Below are 22613 nucleotides of genomic sequence, written 5' to 3' on the forward strand. Positions count from 1 at the left end.
GGTTCGCATTTCCCTACCTACTCCATACACACTCTCTTTCCTGCTTTATTGCCATTCTCCAAAGGCTATATAGTTTTGCTTTGGTGCGGTCATGGCTTCCAACCCTTTGGTGGAGTCAGTGGAGATGAAAAGGCCTGCAATTACTCTCAAGGGGTTTACAGACTCGAATAGGTACACCAAGAACTGACAGAAGAATGATTGTCTGTCTCTCCGCACGGTGCAGTGGCTCACGCCTGTAATCCCCAGCACTTTGGAAGGCCGAGGCGGGCGGATCACTTGAGGCCAGGAGTTTGAGACCAGCCTGGGCAAAATGGCGACACCCCGCCTCTACTAAAAGTGACAAAAAATTAGCCGGGTGTGGTGGCGCACGCAGGCCTACAGTCCCACCTCACCTACTCCGGAGGCTGAAGTAGGAGAATCACTTGAACCCGGGAGGCGGAGGTTGCAGTGAGCCGAGATCGCACCACTGCACTCCAGCCTGGGTGACAGACTCCGTCTCCAAAATAAAAAAAAAAAAAAAAAAAAGGACTGTCTTTCTAATACACATACACATACTACTACTTTCTGGATTTTATATTTAGTTTTGCTTACAAAATGGATTTAGGCTGTAGAATTTTCAAGTATTAGAGAAATACTTGAAATAGTGCAAGTATTTCTTATTTCTAGTAATTCTTCCCTTCAAAGATAATGTTACCAACTTATTTTCCTACTATTTTTAGAATTTATTGAGAAACTGTTGTGTTAAACAAAATCAAATGAATTTAAAAGTTATTACACACATGGTAGCTTTCTGAGTGTTTTTCAAGCTGCGAGTCAGTTTTGTCCTTTTAAACACTCAATACAGCTCTCCGTAGGGCCGTTCTGGGGACAGGTTTTCCAAAGAGGCGGGAGCGAGAGACGGCCACCTCCTCCCACACGCCCTCTGCTTTGGTAAACAAGGAGACTCCCGCCCGCAGGCTGTAAATGAGGCACGAGCTTGGGGGCAGAGCCAGGGCGCTTGACGCCACTGTTCAAAAAGACCTCTTATTGGTCCTTCGCGCAGCGGCGGATCTGGGAGTTCTGATTGGTCTGTTTCCCTGTCCGTAAGGGGATTGACAGGCTCTGCCGCGTCAGGCCGCTCCTCTCGGCTCCGCGCTCCTTCTCTCGCGCGTGGGCACCCGCCCCCGAGCGGTGAGAGCGCGTGCGCGCGCGGCTTTCTCCGTGGCCGAGTCAGCTAGTCCCGCTGCACACGCTTGCCGTCTGTGGGCCCTCCAGGAGGCGGCGGCGGTCACCGCGGGGAGGAGGGGCGGGGGCAGCATGGCAGCCTCCTTACGGCTCCTCGGAGCTGCCTCCGGTCTCCGGTACTGGAGCCGGCGGCTGCGGCCGGCAGCCGGCAGCTTTGCAGCGGGTAAGGACCTCACGCCTCCTCCCCCTTGTTGTTCTTTCGGCCGCTCGCTTCTTCTGTCCAGACGGCCGAAGAAGTCTTTTCTCGGGAGGTGCTGCGCTTGGGCTGGGGCTTAAAAACCAATATTTTGGCTGGTCCTAAAGGCCTGTCCTCTTCTCCGGCCGCCACTCCGCGAGTACCCCCCTCTGCCTTACCTTCCTTACTCCCCGGCTCCTGATGAACGGGTTCAGCGCCCTTTTCGGTATTTAGGAAGAGGTGGGGAAGAGCTTGAGCTGAAGGGAAGAGTATTTGGGACCGCGGCATGCTGCTTTGGAGTTAGGACTCCGAGGACTTCTGGAGGGCCCAACTCCAGGGGCAACCCCGCACTCACCCCAGCGACCCCTGGCTTTTCAGCGCCCCCAGGGTGCACCTTGGGTTGGGGACACACTTGGGCAGCAGGGCCTGATGTTTAACCACTTGAGTACGAGGGAATGGCCTTATTACACAAGCGGTGTCTGTACAAACCAGGCAGTAAATCTTCCAGCAAAGTTTGAGTCAGCCTTGACCAGCAAGACGGGCTTCCCCCCTCTAATGTAACTGTGCTATCTAAAAAATGTCATTTCTGTCAAATTATGAACCAAAGCATGTTCAGCGTCCTCAAGATTGTGGGCAGAATTGATCCTGCCTCCCTCCTCTCATACTATTGTAAATTGTGGAAGCTAGCCATGAACTTACGAAGAGACAGTTTTTAGAGCCAGGATGAAGATCCACAGTCTTTCATATTCCGCACGAGGGACATGAGGCCCCTTGGATAAGTGAATCAGGATATTCCCAGCAAGATCTAGGAAGTAGTTCTCAGTTCTGCCTAATTCCTTCACTTTCTATCACACCAAGACTCCTCATTAATTGAAAAATTGGTTGATTTGTGGGGACACTGCCGTTGTCGTCTTGTGAAAGTTTGAGAGTTGTAACAGTGCACCTTTTAGCAAGATCATACTGAGGATTAACCACAAAAATACCTTGGCATTAATTTTTTCTAATGTTTGGTTAAAAAAGTGTGGTAGGTTAGGATTTGAGCCTCCCTCATCCTGCCCTTTTTTTTTTTTTTGAGACAGGGTCTCTGTCGCCCAGACTGGAGTGCGGTGGCCCAATCACACTGTTCACTACAGCCTCGACCTCCTGGGCTTAGGTGATCCTCCCACCACCTCAGCCTCCCGAGTAGCTGGGATTACAGGCATGTGCCACCATGCCCGTCCAGTTTTTGTATTTTCACTAGGGACGGGGTTTTGCCATGTTGCCCAGGCTGGTCTTGAACTCCTGGGCTCAAGTGATCCTCCCGGAGTGCTGGGAATATAGGCATGAGCCACCGTGCCTGGCCAGGAATTGTAAGAACTTTCTCTTAAGATTCTTAACAGCTTGCCATTCTCCCCCTCAGTGAAACCTCTGAATTTCGTTTCTGGTTGGAGGACAGAGGCTTGGCGAGATGCAAGAGAGCACGTGTCTGATACAGAACCACAGTAACAAGATAAAAACTCAGAATATGCCAAACCTGAATGTAATCACTATTTGAGCTTATATATTGAGCTACAAAAATGCTTCCGACTTTTGAGATAACCTTAGAAAAAAGACACTTTTCCACAGTAGCAGCACTTTTCACATGAATTCACAATTCTTTCAGTTCTAATTAGCCAAGGAAGACATATTTGATGTTTAGTGGTTTTACAAGGTGTTCTAATGGTATTTTAATGAACCCTTGATGTACCTTTTAGCGTTATGAAAGTTCTTACCAGTTCATGGTGAAAGAGCCTGAGGCCTAAGACTGTAATAGGTGCCTCTGTAAACTGGGAGGTCCTACCTCAGAGTGCTGATTAGACTACTTTGGCATATGGTCTTGTACTTTGGGTTCTTTGGCCCAAAGATATTGTAAGAATGTAGATTTCTGATAAATTTTAAATAGTTCTTTTGTGACAAAGTGGTTAGATCACTTCACCAATTGTTTTTTTCTCTGGAATCCTTTTTTTTTTTTTTTTTCCAGATGGAGTCTCTGTTACCCAGGCTGGAGTGCAGTGGCGTGATCTTGGCTCACTGCAAGCTCCGCCTCCCGGGTTCATGCCTTTCTCCTGCCTCAGCCTCCCGAGTAGCTGGGACTACAGGCGCCCACCACCACGCCCAGCTAATTTTTTGGTATTTTTTAGTAGAGACGGGGTTTTACCGTGTTAGCCAGGATGATCTCCATCTCCTGACCTCGTGATCCACCCGCCTCGGCCTCCCAAGGTGCTGGGATTACAGGCGTGAGCCACCGCGCCCGGCCTTTCTCTGGAATTGTTTTAAACATTTAAATTTCTGTTAATTTGAGTTTACTGCAAAAGTGTTAACTTTTTTGACATTAGATTCTTAAAGAGTAGAAAAAAATCTACCTGCAAGTTTGGAGTCAAATGACATTAAAAAGAAACCATGTTCAGGCTGGGCGCTGTGGCTCACGCCTGTAATCCCAGCACTTTGGGAGGCCGAGGCAGGCGGATCACGAGGTCAGGAGATAGAGACCATCCTGGCTAAAAAATACAAAACAAAATTAGCCGGGTGTGGTGGCGGGTGCCTGTAGTCCCAGCTACTCGGGAGGCTGAGGCAGGAGAATGACCTGAACCTGGGAGGCGGAGCTTGCAGTGAGCTGAGATGGAGCCACTGCACTCCAGCCTGGGCGACAGAGCGAGAGTCCGTCCCCCCCCCCAAAAAAAAAAGAAAAAAAAAGAACCATGTTCAAATAATAATGTGTGATGTTCTGAATTCTCTTGGATATTTGTAGTATGTTTAAGATGTTTATATCATGCAAATGATAAGGATCTATATAATTTATTTACTGTTTAAAAAAATGAAACCTGAAAGTTATCAGTAGCACATCTTTTTAATTTTTTTATAAATACGTTTTAGAGACAGGTCTCCCGGTGTTGTCCAGGCAGGAGTACAGTGGCACCTACTTAGCTCATTGCAGCCTTGAATTCCTGTACTCAAGTGATCTTCTGCCTCAGCTTCCCAAGTAGTTAGGATTGCAGGGGTGCACCACCATACCTAGCTAATTAAAAAAAATGTTTTTTGAGACAAGGCTAGTTGCCTACTACGCTGGTCTAGAACTGCTGGCCTAGAACTGCTGGCCTGAAGACATCCTCTTGCCTTGACCTCCTTAAGTGTTGGGCTTGCAGGCATTAGTCACTGTGCCCAGCCTGCCACATCTTAATTTTTAAATGTTTGTTTGTTTGTATGTTTATTTACTTATTTATTTGAGATGGGGTTTCTCTCTTTCTTGCCCAGGCTGGAGTGCAGTGGTGCAATCATGGCTCATTGTCACCTCAACCTCCTGGGCTCAAGCAGTCCTCCTGCTTCAGCCTCCCAAGTAGCTGGGACCACAGGTGCACACCACCACGCCTGGCTTTTTTTTTTTTTTTTTTTTTTTTTTTTGTGGAGATGGAGTCTCACCATGTTGCCTAGGCTGGTCTTGAACTCCAGGAGTCAACTGATCCTCCTACCTCAGCCTCCCAAAGTACTGGGATTACAGGCATGAGCCACTGTACCTGAGCCTAATTTTAAAATACTTAAAGCATTGAACGGGAAATAGAAGAATGAGAAATATTAAATTGTATGTATATTACTATTTCATCACCTGTTTGATAAATTTGTGTATGTTATTTTACAAGGTAATTAAATTTAGTTTCAGGCTTATTTGTACAGAGAAAAAAATCTATGGATGTAGGCCCTCTAGAAAATGTCTTGTTGTGACTCTCCAGCTTGTACATGGAAAAATAAATCACATCAGATCATCTTGAAGTGACCACCTGACCAAAGGTAGAATGGAAAAATTAGCATCATGTATAGAAACAGGAATACAATTTTTAATATTATTGGTCCTTCTGTATACATGAAATTTACTTTCAAAGTAGCATAACTCATTGGATAAATCAAATATATAATGGCAGTTTTTCCCTTTACATTAGCTTATAGGGCTGCACATGAAGTTCTGAAAAGCTGCTCGTGGTCCTGGGACTAAAAGTTGACCCTAAACTTGTGAAATTACATAAGGAGCGTATTTATTACTAAAATAAGTTAACTGAGACCATAAAGGCCTTTGTAGAGAAAGTCCTCACCCTTAGTTTAGTAACTCTTAATAGTAAAGCAGATAGAGTGCTTATGACGTAGTATTATGTGATAAAATAGACATACATTGTATAGAAAACCTAATGATACAATGAAAAATGCAGTCAAAAGACTGAAGGTCCATGCAAAATGTTTTTATTTTTGTGTAATGAGATTGTTTCCCCTTACAACTATATACTTTTTCATTCTAGTTTTCTACAATGAAAATACATTACTTTGAATAGAAAAGAAGCCTCAGAAATGTAAAGTAATTAACTTGTTACCAATTTTTGCATTTTGACACTTAGTGAAACCTGGTTTTTGGTAGCACTTAAGGTTGTCAAGATACGGATAACTCCTCTTGTTACATTGGAGAAAGAGGTCATGATTGGTAAATTTGCATCTATAAATTTAGAAACAAACTTTGTCAAGTTTTCTAGCTAGTTTCTTTACATTGGTCCTCAGTAATAGACACTAATGCTAGTTTCTTAACCGGTCAGCCAGTATCACCTTTGTATTTTGTTGATTGATTTTCTCCCAGTTTGGTTTTATTTATGTTTTAACTCTACTTTTTCCACACTCTACTGTCAGAAGTTATTTAAAGAGAGATGCGTTATTTAGGTTTGAAAGTTTTTAGGGCAATAATCATTCCATTATGCTCATGGATTTCTGCCCCTTTGGTTGCAAATTCTTTTGTATTTGCCAAGTGCTTATTCAGGTGCTTCACCTTAACTAAAAGCTTTCTTTCCCCAGATACAGGGCTTCTCCTACAGGCATCTATTCCTTTTTCTATCTCTTTGACTCTTCTAACCCACTAGGCAAAATGGGGCAGTTGGCATAGGACTTTACCTGTTCTGCTACTTCTTGACCATTTTTAGTAAGAGTAAGTAATACGTTTTATCTGTCATGTGTCAGGCACTGTTGAACGCTTTATATGCATTATCTCAAGTAATCTTTACAATAACCTTCTGAAGTAGGTACTTTTATTGATCAAACAATGTCTTGAGAAGTTAAGTAACTTGTATACATCTGAGAAGTGAAATTATCTGGATAGGAACCTAGGCCTTCCCAACTCAGAGAAAATTTTAAACATTATCACTATCAATAAATAACTTCTTCTCTTTTGACATCAGGTTATCTAATTATACTGCCCTTTCTTTAACTTTGCCACAGGCAAAGATGAAATAAAGAGAGCTGAGCCCTTTGAAAACTTTATCTTCATTCACATTCTTGTTGGCCCATCCAACATGGCCTCATTGTTCTTCACTTCTTCAGCTTTAGTAACAAACATCAGCACTCTACTTGAGCTTCTCTAGGATCTTAGTAGGAGTGATTCTCTTGCCGAGATTTCACCAGCAGAACTAGTCTTCTGGTTGATTTAACCCCCTCTCTGATTCTTGTTTTAACAAACATAATGTTACATAATGCTCATCACCTGGTCCTTTGACTCCCTCCGTTTTCCTCCAAGTACATAGACATACTTTCTTGTTTCCTCATTTCGTTAGGTCTCTCTCTAGGTTTGTCTGTATCCAGTCTCAAACTTATTTATAATTAGGAATTTCACTGATGCCTAATACTATTTTTTTCAGCCTCTTGTTGTATTTCTGGATAAATCCGTTGTTGTGGTCTGTTTGTGCCTTTCCCCAGCTGTCACTTAGCTTAGTGGTATTGAGAGTCACAGAAGTTTGCTGATTAGATACAATGCTTTCATTAATTTTTTGTTCATTCCCCATTACATTTGCAGACTTTCCACAGCATTTCTAGAACTTTAACTTAGGGTTGGCAGCTCCTGAACTAGTCATTTGGCAGAAGGATGACATTACCATGTATTAGTTTAGGCAGTTTGGAACTTGACCTCGGATCTAGGGGAAAGAATATTGGAGAGTCAACCTGCAATGTGTAATGATTGCTGTGACACTGTTTACCTTTACACAATCCACTTTTATCAGCATCATTACTTTGTAATTGCTTTAGAACTGGCTTTTATTCCCATATGCCTATTTGATGAAACTTACCTAGTTTATTATTCATTAACATAGCATATATTAAATTTCACTGTGCCACTTCATTTAATTTTATTATAAAAGTAGTTACAAAAGTTCCATGCTCATGGTAAAAAAAAGGGAAAGGTTATAAAATGTAATATTTTCTTCAACTCTGACCCAGTAGTCCAACTCTCCAGGTGTAAGTACTGTTTCGTGTGTCTCCATACAGAAAATCAGAAAAATTAATGCATATGTATCCTTTTTTCTCCTCTCATACTCTATCCTATAGATAATGTTCAGCGTTTTGTGGGTTTTTTTCCCCCACTTAATAACTTATCCTGGAGATTTTTTCCTATAATTTTAGATAAATATATCACCTTTTTTTTAAACATTTGCACATTTCATTGTGTTATTTACTGTGAATTATCAAGTGCCCTACAATGTATATTTAGTTATGAATTAAGTGCCCTATTAATATATAATTAGTTATGAACGAAGTGCCTTATTAATATATAGTTATTTGCAGTTTTTTGGCTGTTACAAGCAGTGGTGTAATAAACTGTATCTTTGTGTTGTTCAAAATTTAATACATAGTAGGGATTGCTATGGCCCTTAGTTGGGCACCTTTTTTGTGAATAAAATTGTGTTGGAACACAGCCATACCCATTTGTTTGTATGTTGTCTGTGGCTGCTTTCAAACTAGAGTAGATGAATGAAATAGTTGTAACAGAATGAAATAGTTGTAAATAGATGAATGTAATAGTTGTAATAGTTGTGAGCCTTATGTCTGAAAACAAAGCTGAAAATAATTTACTGCCTGACCCTTTAAGACAAAGTTGGCTGGCCCCTCATGTGTACTATATATTCTTAGAAATGGAATTGCTGGGTCAGAGAGTATGCATGTTTTAAATTTAAATTTTAAATAAAAGTTCAAATTTTTTTTTTTTGCCAAATTACCATCCAAAAGATTGACCTAATATACAGTTGGACAGTATATGAGAGCATATGTTTTCATCAGTTATTTCTTACCAAGAGCAGTTTTTATCAAAGAAATAAAACGTATCCAACAGGTGAAAAATAGTATTACATCATTTTGTTTTGCATTTCTCTAATTATGACAAGTTGGGTATATATTTAGAGGGTTTTTTGGGGGGTAATTTACAAATTTTCTGTTGTCATTTTGTGAGTTTTGCCTACTTAAAAAAATTATATTTTCTTCCAGATTTTAAAGTTATTTTACAAATAAAACAAAGTAGCCCTATTTTTGTTATGTGTTGGAGTATTTTTCTTATTATTTGTATTATATCTGTTTGTGATATTTTTCCACATAGACGTGCTAAACTTTTCCCCTTTTATTATGAAAAATATGAAGCAGAAAGTATTGAAAGAATAATATAACTGGCATCCATATACTCTTAGAAACAACAGTTGTTAATATTTTGCTACATTATCTTTTTTTGTTCCACATATATACCTATTCCACTTGAACGTAAATTGCTGACATGACACTTTAACCCTAATGCTTCAGCATGAATCTAAGAATGAGGATATTCTATGTAACCAAACTACCATTGTCCTACCTAAGCCAATTAGCAGCAATTCCATGGTATCATCTAATGTACAGTTTATATTCAAGATTTCGTTATTTTTTAAAGAAAGTCCAGCTTTTTTTAAAAAGGATCTATTCAGACTTCCTACTTTACATTTGATTAGTCTATCACTTTAGTATTTTTTAATTGAGAACTGTCTTGTTTGATTCTATAAATATGATACTGACTTTTTAAAAACAGCTTTGTTAGCAATATAGTGACATATGATAAATTGTACATAAAGTATACACTTTGGTAAGTTTTGATGTATATAAGCCAGTGAAGCTATCATCACAGTCAGGATAGTGTGGCTTGGTGCGGTGGCTCACGCCTACACTCCTAGCACTTTAGGAGACTGAGGCCTGTTGATTGCTTGAGCTCAGGAGTTTGAGACCAGTCTGGCCAACATGATGAAACCTCTTCTCTACAAAAAAATACAAAAATTAGACGGGCGTGGTGGCATGTGCACTCTAGCCTGGGCGACAGAATGAGACCCTGTCAAAAAAAAAAAAAGTAAACATATCCATCACCATACCCCTGAGATTTATTCATACCTGTGGAATATACGAATATTTGTATATTTTTCCTGGTTACAGATTTCTAGCTTGACAGTTGTTTTTTCCTTCTAGTGTTTAAAAAATGTTGCACCACTGTCTTCTCACTTGCATTGTTTCTGATAAGAAATCTGCCTTTATCCTTATCTTTTTCCCTTTCTGCATAGTGTGTCTTTTTTTCCTGTGGCTGCTCTTATGTGTTTGATTGTGATGTGTCTTGGTATGGTTTTCATCACGCTTTTTGTATTGGGGTTCATCCAGTTCCTTGGATGCATGGGGTGTTTGTAGTTTTCATCAACTTTGGAACATTTTTGGCCATTCATTCTTCACATACATTTTCTGCCCCACTTCTCTTGTTTGAGGACTCGAGTTACATATGTGTTTGGGTGGTTGAAGCTGTCTCACAGCATATTGATGCTCTCTTTATTTTTTAAATTATTTTTTTCTCTGTGTTTTGAATAGTTTCTATTGCTTTATCTTCAAGGTTATTAATCTTTGGTATCTATTCTTTGGTTAATCTTCTGGTATAATTTTCATCTCACACATTTTATTGGTAGATTTCATCTCAAGAAATTTAATTTGGATTGGTAAAAATATCTTTCATAATTCTACCTTTGGAATATATGGACTACAGTTATAATTTTTAATGTCCTTGTTTCCTGATTCTAACATCTGTTTCAGCTTAGGGTTGGTTTTGACTTTTGAGTATACACATTTTCTTGGGCTTCAGAGAGGTTCAGCTTTTGACCTTCAGCCTCTTTATACTCATCTGGTGATTTTATAAGCTTTTACAGATTTCACCTCTTACTTTGAGACAGGTGGCTACCATGTATATCTCTTTTTTCTCATCCTATAACTGAAACCTTGGTCATGATATTTCTAATAGTCTGTTGGACGTCTTTCAGCTCATTGACAGTTCATCGTTGCCCTGTGTAAAACTGAGCCAGATCCCCTTGATTTTTTCACTTAGGTATTGGTAACACTATTCTCTTGCTGTCATTTTGGACCTCACCCTTATTTTAGCTTATAATCCAATCCATTGTTATATCCTTTTACTTCTGTCTTTGAAATATTTTTTATACCTGTCTTTTCCTGTGGCTACCATACTTTATTAACTTTGACTTTGTTATGGACTGAAATTTTATGTCCCTACAAAATTTTTATGTTGAATTCCTTTTTTTTTCTTTTTTGAGATGGAGTCTCGCTCTGTCACCCAGGCTGAAGTGCAGTGGTACAATCTTGGCTCGCTGCAGCTTCCACCCCCCTGTGTTCAAGCGATCCTCCTGCCTCACCCTTCTGAGTAGCTGGGATTACAGGCGCATGCCACCATGCCTGGCTAATTTTTGTATTTTTAGTAAACACTGGGTTTCACCATGTTGTCCAGGTTGGTCTCAAACTCCTGACTGCAGGTGATCCACCCACTTTGGCCTCCCAAAGTGCTGGGATTATAGGCGTGAGCCACCGTGCCTGGCCAAAATTCGTAACCCTCAATATAATGGTATTAGGAGCTCGGCCCTTTGGGAGGCAATTAGATCATGCAGGTAGAGCTCCTGTGAATAGGATTAGCGCGCTTATACAGAGAGACGTGAGAGCTGCTTCTCTTTCTGCTCTCTACCGTGTGAGGGTACAGTGAGAAAATGGCCATCGGGAAACGAGTAAATGGACCTACCAGACACTGGATCTGCTGCCACCTTCATGTTGGACTTCCTGGCCTCCAGAACTATGAGAAATAAGTGTTCGATATTTAAGCCATTATGGTATATTTGTTATGGTAGCTCAAACTAAGGCATCTAGAGGATTACTCTTGCTTTTATATTGGTCGTCTTGCCTCCAGACTCTTTTCTTTAAGTTCATTCATTGTGCACTGCTGCCTCTTTTCTGTTCCTAAAGTGTAAGTCTCATCTGTCATTTCTCTTGCCCACCATTTCAGTAACTACCTCTTGCCTACAAAATACCAGTTGTTTAGCATCCTTCCATCCTTCCACATTATGGTTGCATTTTAAAAAAAATCTTAATCTCTTGCTGTTTTGTTTCTTTGTGCATTCTTTAGGAAGAATAGAGGGCAGTATCATATAGTGTTTACAAGTGGAGACTCTAAAATTAGAATGTCTGGATTTGAATCTTGGCATTACAACTTAGTAAGTATTGGGTATTTTACTTCAGCTCACTAAGCATCAGAGTTCTCAGCTGTAAGATGGGCTTCATATATAGCATATGGTAATAAGTCTGTTTATAAAGTGCTTAGTACAGTGTCTGGCATGTAGTAAAATTGCAGCAAGTATTAACTATTACTGTCATTTCTTCATGGCTCTTCTAGTTCCTTGTGTATATTCATGTTCCTTTTTCTATTTGGAACTTTTTCTCCTTACCCTCCTATCCATTTGAAATCCTACCCCTTGCTTAATATCCAGATCAGATGCCACCTTCCTCAAGTTCCCACACCATGAATTCTCATTTTTCATCAGCATTGTGTTTTTATCCTTAACTGTCTTATGTCAGTGTTTATGTACATGGTTTATTTCTTCTTGGGTTTTAAGCTCGTTGAAGGCATGCACTGTGTCTCTTACCTTCCTTGGCATCTCTTTTGGTACATGTGATAGTTGCTTAATATTTGTTGAATTTGTGAATGAATTGTGGTTCTACCTGACTGTACTTACGAAGTGTTTGACCTAGAGTGAATTGCCTGTTAAATTAACTGTCTTTAAATTATAATCTTCCTAGTTTCTAATGTTTTTAGATTGCTAAATTATACCTTTTCAACCTTAACACAGTAGTCAGGCACAGTAATGCCACGTTTTCTTTCTGGCTATTATTGCTAGTTTGTTTGTGAGCATTAGTTAGAGTTCTCGATGAAGTGTACTCATTTTTTACAATATCAAAATAAAATTTCAATTAGGTGTCACTTTTCTGTTACTGAATTCCTCGTGGGCCAGAAAGACAAATTATACCAATGTACTCTTATATCAGTGTATTAAACTTAGCACCTGTTAAATGATGTTGCACAGAAATGACACCCACATTTAATGGAAGTGTTAGTCAGTCATTAAGTTAAAGGAATTAAATATGCTTCTAACCCAAGACGACCTCTAGTTCTTAAGCATTAGGGCTTCAAATAATTTGATTTTAACAAGTCTCATTCCATTCAGATTCAATTCAGGGAAGAGCAGATTAAGTTCAGTTGAGGGGACCTGAAACTTTAAAGAGGCACTGTGATTAGTTGTTGCACTACAAATTTTAAAGCTGGAGTTCTTTAAAGAAAAAAGAAAAAGAATTCTGGGAAATGAAAGGGCAAGGAGAGTTATTTCTCTTTCTTCCCTCACTAGACCGTGAGCTTTTAAAGGACAGGGACCATACATTGCTTGTGTCTATCTCTGAGCTCTGTTGTAGTACTTCATGCCATTAATATTTGTTGAGTGGAGTTCTCAATCTAGAAAGTGAAAAATTGCATCTAATGTTATTTCCATAGTAATGTAAAGCCTCCCCACTCTGTAATGCATTACTTTGATTCATATGCCCATAGAGTAATTTCAAAAAGTCTTATATGAAAAAGAAAAGAATAAATAAAATCTGTATAGTTTTTAAGGCTTTTTTTTTTTTTTTTTTTTTAAATGGCAGTCTGGTCAACATAGTGAAACCCTGTCTCTATTAAAAGTACAAAAATTAACCAGGCATGGTGGTACATGCCTATGATCCCTGCTACTCTGGAGGCTGAGGCATGAGAATTGCTTGAACCCAGTAGGCAGAGGCTTCAGTGAGCCGAGATTGCATCACTACCCTCCAGCCTGGGTGACAGAGCAAGACTCCATCTCAAAAAATAAATAAATAAATAAATAAATAAATAAATAAAATAAGGAAGTTTCTCTTTTCTGAAAGTTCAGAGTTGTTAGACCAAGGTCCTGATACTGTTACACTTGCCATTTAAAGCCTATGGAAGTATCTCCGCTTTCTCCCCCAGGACCACCTTTATAAACCGATGATTCCATTCTACTGGGTTTAACATCTTTTTGAGATTTTTTTTTTGTTTTTTGTATCATTGGAGGAGATGGTTTCTGTAACTGTGGGAGTGGGAAGGTAAAAAGCTTTTCCATTCTTGGAGCTGGTCCAAGACATAGGTCTTATTGAATACTTCTGTCTTTTATACACATTATTAAGGGAGATAATATAGAATACTTCACATTATAAGTGAATCACATATTAGGTGTTTTGTAAATGATAATGTTATTTAGTTTAGTGTTAAAAATGGTAAAGGAATGTTATACAGGTACAAAACAGGAAAAATGCTTAAAATTTTGTGACTGTGTCCCAGAAAACTAAGTAATTAGAAGTTAGTCTGCCTGCACATTGTTGATAACTTTAAATGTGGTTAGGTCCATTAGTTTAAAATTAACCTTTTAAAAGTTAGTGGGTTTTTTTTTTTAAATAAATGTATTATTTTGTGTATTTTTGAGATGGGATCTCGTTGTGTTGCCTAGGCTGTTCTAAAACTCCTGGGCTTGAGCAGTCCTCCTGCCTCAGCCTCCCAAGTAGCTAGGATTATAGGTGCGCACCACTGCACCTGGTCCTAAAAGTTTCTTTTATTTAAAAAAAAAAACAAAAAACCTAACAATTGACTTGCTAATATTAAATGAATGTTTACAATAAAAAATATTATTTGCCCCTATTGAAAATAATGTATTGAAATCAGTGTGTTCTAGGTCAGTGGCTTCAAAGACTCCAGTTGGATTCATTGGACTGGGCAACATGGGGAATCCAATGGCAAAAAATCTCATGAAACATGGCTATCCACTTATTATTTATGATGTGTTCCCTGATGCCTGCAAAGAGTTTCAAGATGCAGGTGAACAGGTAAGACCTTTTCTTTAGATTTGTTTTAGATTTTGAGGATTAAAAATGAATATACATTCAAATAAGTGACAGCTTGTTAGAAGTATACCCAATGGAGTTGTAAACCTGATTCAATGTTAATTTTATATATATGTAAACATCCAACATCCAGATTTTCAGTAAAGGAGAGTTCTCGTCAGACACTCAGGGGTATCTATTCTTTGGCGGGTGACTTGGAACATTTTGCACGTTTGGTGAGAGGGCCTTGCTTTAGCTCTATATCAGTTTTCTGAGATAGTAACTTTACTGATTGTGCTGTTAAAGTATTTAGTTTGGTGGAAATAATCTCCTGTGTTATTAAAAGCACAATTGTCTTTAAAACAAGAGTAGACTGAGAGATATAAAGCTTAGTTTGAGTTCTAGTTCAGATAGTTATGTGCTTTCTTACTGGGGGCAAGTTACATCACTTCTGCTGATTTCCTCATTCTTAAAAGGTGAATGATGACAACCTATGCCATTAGGTTGTGAAGCTCAAATGAGAGAATGTATGTGAACATACTTTGTAAACACCATATGGCAGCACTTTGTGCATAATTATTAGTTATTGGCCATAAACCAGGAGACAACCTAAAAACACTATGTCCTGTAATGAAGAGTTGAGTTATAGTGAATCTCTAGTGTTTTGTTTTTAGGCTATCATTCACGTTAAAGAATTTTGGTACTAGAGTTTATCATGTTGGATGATAGTATCTGCTGGTTAAGTCTTGAGTTGTTTGGATTTGTTAAACTTTATCAATAACTCAAATTATAGGTGACCATGTATCGGTATCTGAATATAGAGTTTGTTTTTTCTAGATATGAGGAAATTCTTCTTGGTCAAGTTGTAGAGTGGTAACTGAGGATAGTATGTGACCCCAAAACAGAGAATACTAAAAAATTCCTGAGAAAAAGGTGAGAGAAAAAAATTAAACAGTCAACTTCTAGATAATAGACTTGAAAATAAATACTGATAAATGCTATACCTAGATACAGAACAGCTTTAGGTAACTTAGAGGCCATTTTCACAACTAGATATCTGAATCTTTTCCCTTTCCGTGGTTTTTGTGCCATATGGAAATTGCAGCAGTATAGTGTTAGGGTGGAAGTATGACTTTGGAACTTTTCAGCGTAGTGTTGTGGCTGCTTCTGCCTGTTCAGTCGCTGAATACAGATACTATACTCCCAGTACAGCAGGCTTATGGGCTTAATTCATGTAGCGACTTAGTAGCCTTGTTGGAGAAATTTGATCAGTTGTATAGTAGAGAATCTGGGAAAGGTGGCCTTTTACCATCTTCAGAGATGGTGAGCATTTCAAGTTGGTATTCAGTCTGAGATGAACCAATTAGTAGTTATTTTGAGGAGATGGTTATTATTTTCTGGGATAACACATCTATTTGGTATTGCCGTTTTACAGTGGTTTATCTGTTAGTAAGAGTAACAAGGGTACTTCATCTCTAAACAGAGGAGATATCTTCAATTAAATACAAAATTTGACCAAAGAGTGGAATAGGAATTGAATGGAGACTATTACCCTAGACCGGCAAAGCAGAAACTTGTGACCTTTTAAATTGTTACCGACACAGGTACTTTGCCTCTATGCCTGTAGCACTTCCAGCTTGTCTGTGGAACAACTGTAATGATCGTCACTGCTTTGTGAATCTCTCCTGTGTTTTCCCAGAATTCTAGAGCTTTCTGATGCTCTACCTGAATTACCTCATACTCTGAAGTTACCAGGCCTACCTCTATTTCCCAACAATTTTATTATTTCTTTTGTGTTGCTAATTTTAGGTAGGTATGAAGGAAGCCTACCTTTAAGAATAAGAGAATCTGGGAAAGGTGGCCTTTTACCATCTTCAGAGATAGTGATTCACCCTGTGTGAATGAGATATTTTTATTTTGAAAGGGAGAGAAAAGAATCTAATACAGTATTTAGTGAGCACCTACTATGTGTCAGGTCTTTTGCTAAATATTTTGTGTATATTATCTCATTTTGTCTTTGCAACAGAAGTGTTATCAAGAAATTGAGGCTTGGAGAAGCTAAATAATATCCCTAACGTTATACAGTGGTTCTTATTATCTGTAGTTTCACTTTCTACAATTTCAGTTACCTATGGTCAAATGTGGTCTGAAAATGTTAAGTACAAAATTCAAGAAATAAACAATTTATGCGTTTTAAATTGCATGCCATTCTGAGTAGCATGATGAAATCTTGTGCTGTCCTGCTCTGCCCACCCTGGATGTGAATCATCCCTTTGTCCAGTGTCTCCATGCTGTAGACACTCTCTGGCCCATCAGCCGCTTACTAGCCACCTCGGTGATTGGCTGTTGTGATATTGCGTGCTTATTTTCAGGTAACCCTTATTTTATTTCATAATGGTCCAAAGTGCAGGAGTAGTGATGCTTGCATATCGTTATAATTGTTCTATTTTATTGTTGTTAATTTCTTACTGTGACTAATTTGTAAATTAAAACTTTATCATAGAAGTGTATATTTAAAGAAAAACTGGCTGGGCGCTGTGTCTCGCGCCTCTAATTCCAACATTTTGGGAGGCCAAGACAGGCGGATCACTTGAGGCCAGGAGTTCAAGACCAGCCTGGTCAACGTGGCAAAACCCCGTCTCTGCTAAAAATACAAAAATTAGCCAGGCGTGGTGGCATGTGCCTGTGATTTCAGCTACTTGGGAGACTGAGACATGAGAATCACTTGAGCCCAGGAGGCGGAGGTTGCAATGAGCCGAGATTGCACCACTCTGGTCCAGCCTGGATGACGGAGGGAGACTCTGTCTCAGGGAAGAAAAAAAAAAAAAAAAAAAAATTAGCTGAGCATGGTTGTGTGTGCCTGTAGTCCCAGCTACTTGGGAGGCTGAGGTGGGAGGATTACTTGAGCCTAGGAGGTTGAGGCTGCAGTGAGCTGTGCGCTGCAGCCTGGGTGATGGAGTGAGACCTTGCCTTAAAAAGGAAAAAAAAAAGGAAAACATAGTCTATATGTTTATATAGACTATGTTCTATAAACATATAGAACATGAAGTGAAACATATAGACTATGTTCTATAAACATATAGACTATGTTATAGGATTTGGTACTGTCTGTGGTTTCAGACATCCACTGCGAGTCTTGGAATGGATACCTCTCAGAGGAAGGGTTACCACTGTGCAGTGAATGAATAGCAAGAGCCAGTGTCTAAACAAAGGTCTTTGACTTTGGAGTTTTGGTTCTTTTAATTACGTGATGTATAGTCACTAATTAGTGAAATTAACGTGAAAGACATTTTTGAGTGTGTGTGTGTGTGTGTGTGTGTGAGAGACATCTCTGTTGATGATTCTGAAATGTAGCTACCTGTTAACCTATTTATAAACTAGATTGCTGGAAAATAAAGTGCCTAGATCAGTCAAGCCACTGATCATTTGTCTCCCTTGCGCCTTCTTTTGTGTGGTTCTGTACCCATGGAGTTAGAATTTAATAATAATTATCTATTGTATGGGTTGTTTAGTGGGTTGAATAGTGGCCCACCTCCCCAACCCCCAAAGATGTGCTATAAAATTGTTAGGAGAAAACACAGAGGTCAATCTTTATGACTTTGGATTTGGCAAGGGATTCTTAGATATGACATCAGGAGCATGAGCAACAAAATTACAAATAGGTAAATTGGACTTTATCAAAATTAAAAACTTGTTCTCCAAAGAACACCATCAAGAAAGTGAAAAACAATTCACAGAATGTGATAAAATATTTGCAAATCATGTATCTGATAAAGGAATTTGTATCTAGAATATATGAAGAAGTCTTACAACGGAAACATAAGACAAGTAACTCAATTAAATGGGCAAAGGATTTGAATAGACATTTCTCCCAGGAAGATATGTGAATGGCCAGTAAACACGTGAAAAGATGCTCAACATCATTAGGCATCATAGAAACGTAATCAGAACAGCTGGGTGAGGTGGCTCACGCCTGTAATCCCAACACTTTGGGAGGCCGAGGCAGGTGGATCACTTGAGGTCAGGAGTTCAAGACCAGCCTGGCCAACATGGTGAAACCCCGTCTCTACTAAAAATACAAAAAAAATTAGCCAAGCGTGATGGTGCGCATCTGTAATCCCACCTACTCAGGAGGCTGAGGTGGGAGAATTGCTTGAACCCAGGAGGTGGACGTTGCAGTGAGCCGACATTGCCACCACTGCACTCCAGCCTGGGTGACAGATTAAGAGTCTGTCTCAAAAAAAAAAAAAAAAAAAAAAAAATTTAAAACCATGAGACACACCCACTAGAATGATTAAAAAGTTAGATAGCAAAATGTGTTTGTGAGGTTGTAGAAATATTGGAGCCCTCATACACTGCTAGTGGAAATGTAAAATGGTACAGCCACTTTGGGAAAGAGTTTGGGAGTTCCTCAAACAATTAAGCATTAGAATTATGCCATGACCCAGCAATTTCACACCTAGCTATATACTCAAGAGAAATGAGAAATTTGTATCCACATGGAAATGTGTATTCAGCAACATTATTCATAATCACGAAAAAGTGGAAACAACCCAAAAATCTATCAGTGGATAGAATGTCCAAACAAAATGTGTTATATCCATACAATGGATGATTATTCAGTAAAAAAAAGAAATGAAGTACTAATATTTGCTGCAACATTGATGAACCTTGAAAACATGTTGCGTGAAGGAAGCCAGTCATAAAAGACCACATACTATAGACTTCCCAGGAAAGTCCAGAATAAGGAAGTCTGTATAGAGACACAAAGTAGATTAGTGGTTGTTTAGCACTGGAGAAGAGGGAAAGTTGGGCATAGAGGCATGATAGCTAATGCATATAAGGCTTCTTGTTCTTTGTTTTTTTGAAATGGAGTCTCACTCTCACCAGACTGGAGTGCAGTGGTGCGATCTCAGCCTACTGCAACCTCCGCCTCCCGGGTTTAAGTGATTCTCCTGCCTCAGCCTCCCGAGTAGCTGTGACTACAGGCACGCGCCACCACGCCCAGCTAATTTTTTTTTTTTTTTTTGAGATAGTGTCTTGCTCTGTTGCCCAGGCTGGAGTGCAGTGGCGCAATCTTGGCTCACCGCAACCTCTGCCTCCCGGGTTCAAGCAATTCTCCTGTCTCAGACTCCTGAGTAGCTAGGATTACAGACGCATGTCACCACACCCGTCTAATTTTTGTATTTTTAGTAGAGATGGGGTTTCACCATACTGGCTAGGCTGGTCTCGAACTCTTGACCTCAGGTGATCCACCCACCTTGGCCTCCCAAAGTGCTGAGATTATAGGTGTGAGCCACTGCACCTGGCCAGTTTTTTTTGTATTTTTAGTAGAGATGGGGTTTCACCATGTTGGCCAGGATGGTCTCGATCTCTTGACCTCGTGATCTGCCCACCTCGGCCTCCCAAAGTGCTGGGATTACAGGCGTGAGCCACCAGGCCCGGCCAGGTTTCTTCTTGAAAAGTTTCTAAAATTGGTTGTCATCATGGTTGCATGTCTGTGAATATGTTAACAGGGCCTTTGGTACACTTTAAATGGGTGAATTGTATGCAAATGATATGTCAGTGAAGCTATTAAAAAAGATGTATTCAAGTTCCACCTCCTAGTACCTGTGAATGTGACGTTTTTGGAAACAGGGTCTTTGACTATCTAAGTTAAGAGAGATCATCCTGGATTTAGGGTGGACCCTAAAGCTAATGACAAGTGTCCTTACCAGAGACAGAAAAGAAGACACAGAGACACAGAGGGGAAGGCCATGTGAAGATGGAGGCAGACATTAGAGTTTTGCTGCTGCCAACCAAGGAATATCAGGAGCCATCAGAAGCTGGAAAAGGCAAAGACGGATCCTCCCCTAGAGCCTTTGTGGGGAGTGTGTCTCTCTTGACACCTTGATTTCAGACTTTTGACCTCCAGAGCTGTGAGAGAGTAAATTTCTGTTTTAAGCGACTGTGCTTGTGGTAACTTGTTGCAGCAGCTATGGAAAACTAATGCAGCAAACATTGGGAATCTACAAAATGGTTTTGAATCTTTCTTTACCACTTAGTATCTGTGCAGTCTTGGGCAAGTTTTTCAGTGTCTCTATACCCTTGTTTCCACATGTATGAAGGATAATCATACTGTTTCCATAGAGTTGTTACAGGGATTAAGTGAGTTAATTATGTATGGAGCTTAAAATAGCATTTGGCACATATTAATCACTATGTTAATATTAATTATAAATTAGTTTCTGTATGCCTTAGTTTCACCTCTGCTGTACACAGCTGTTCCTTTTCTCATGTTCTCCATTCAAATGGTAGTATCAGATATTCTCCTCTTTTCTGTGAAGAAAAGTTACTTTTTATTGCTCTAATCACTATGGGTTAAGGCTACTGTAGACTACCTTAGCAAAATGGGGGATAGGACCTTCATTAAGTCACTAATTTAACAGATGTTTCTCGAGAACTTTCTATGTGCCAGGCACTGGGAATACAGCTCAGAACAAGATAGTCAAAGTCCTTGCCTTTAGGGACCAATATGGGGTGTTAGATTGTCAAATCACACAAATATGTGATTCCAAACTGTAATAAGTCTAAAGAAAAAGTAAAAGGTCACATTAGTTTTTAATAAAAATATGTGTTACATTAGGTGAGAGAGTGGTTAGGGGAATTCTCTGTAAAGACTAGATATTTAGGCAGACAGCAAAATAACAAATAGGATTTATCCAGATTAAGAATGAGGACAGAGGAGCAATTTCCTCAAGAAGTGGAGCCTCAGTCTTTTGCTGAAGACTGTTACTTTAGGTCATCAGAGATAGCTTGAGTAACTACCATATGTCTAGTAGTTTACCTGATGCTCTTGGGTTATAAAACAGGTTGAGTTGGATGTGACAAGGTGTTGGATATGTCTTAGGTGACCAACTAACACTGCAAGGAAGTTTCTACTAAAATTGTAATTTGACTATAATTAAGTGCTAAGGCAATTTTTGAGGTAGAAAAAAATAAGCAACTCCTAAGGGTCATTTCATTTCTGATAGGGAATTACAGGATTAATTTCCTATTAATATAAACAGGATTAATTACAGTAAAGATTGCATATAATCTTTACTCACCCAACAAAGATTGTATTATCTTTGTAGTCTGAAATGAAAGTCATGAAGGACAATGTCTCCAAGATTCCTGCATAAAAATTTGAGGGTTCCAGGACACAGACTCAGTTACTGGGTTTTCCTTTTTCTTCTTCCTTGCAATATGTCACTGGTTGTAAAGAAGGAAAGAAGGTGGGTTCTGGGTCAGTGCTCCTCCCAGATTAGTGAATAGCAAAGACTTAGCTTCTTGTGTACAGTTGCCACTCCTCCCCCAATACACAGTGGGGAAAATTCTGTGTGTGGTTCACACTGAGGCAGGAAGCCTGGAAGACAGAATCTTCTTGCCTGTCTTCCTCACATCTCTCGTTCTCTTAAGCATCTTGACTCTAAGAGGTCCTTTGAGTATTGATTTTAACAGCAGTGGAAGGTAGGACAATGTGAAATTCAGATGAAGTGAGAAAGGTAAAGGGTGAAACAGCTTTGGTCCTGAGGGCAACAGAAAATGAAAGCATTTGTTGATAAATGATTTATGTTGGCAGCTTAGAGAATGTTTGGAACAGTGGCAACATCATCAGAACAAGTGTGATTTCCTAAGAGCACTACTTTAAAAAGTAATATTAATTTAGATAAGTTCTGATATATTAAAATGTCAACATTCTTATTTCATAGCTATGTTTAGTTTTTTAAAATGTTGGATAAAAGAAAAAATGAATTTCATTCTACTACTATAAGGCCAAGACACAACTTGGGATGAGATGGAAAAGTATGTGTGAAACCTTGAAACTTTTTGCCACGATAGTGCCCTGAAGGGTTTAAAGGTTAAAAAATTCAGGGTATATTTGAGTTGACTCATACATTTTTAAGGATGGGTGTCCATTTCCTCCTTCTGTGTTACTATATCAAGTCAAGCTGATGAAGTGAGAGTCAAAGAAAACAAGCCCATCCCCCAACACCCTGCCAAGATTGCAGAAATGCTGGCTAGTTGATTTCTAATGTCAACTGTTCTTTCAGTGAGAGATTTGCAGGGAGGAAAATCAGATGTCATTTTGAAGAAGTGCTTTTCTTTTTTTGAAAGCAAAAACTGAGAATTT

At 39.3% G+C, this 22613-nt stretch overlaps 1 protein-coding gene across 1 annotated transcript in view; it reads left to right on the forward strand.

Annotated features, from left to right (window-relative positions):
• The first annotated feature begins 1076 nt into the window (after window positions 1-1076).
• Window positions 1077-22613, forward strand: part of HIBADH (3-hydroxyisobutyrate dehydrogenase) — a 140700-nt gene continuing 119163 nt past the window's right edge. Inside the window, exons 1-2 of the mRNA XM_007981790.3 lie at window positions 1077-1387; window positions 14301-14461. Coding sequence (XP_007979981.2) covers window positions 1297-1387; window positions 14301-14461 — 252 coding nt within the window. The 5' untranslated portion in view covers window positions 1077-1296. The remainder of the gene's footprint in view (window positions 1388-14300; window positions 14462-22613) is intronic.

This window comes from Chlorocebus sabaeus, chromosome 21 (genome assembly GCF_047675955.1).
Source record: "Chlorocebus sabaeus isolate Y175 chromosome 21, mChlSab1.0.hap1, whole genome shotgun sequence".
Classification (NCBI taxonomy): Eukaryota; Metazoa; Chordata; class Mammalia; order Primates; family Cercopithecidae; genus Chlorocebus; species Chlorocebus sabaeus.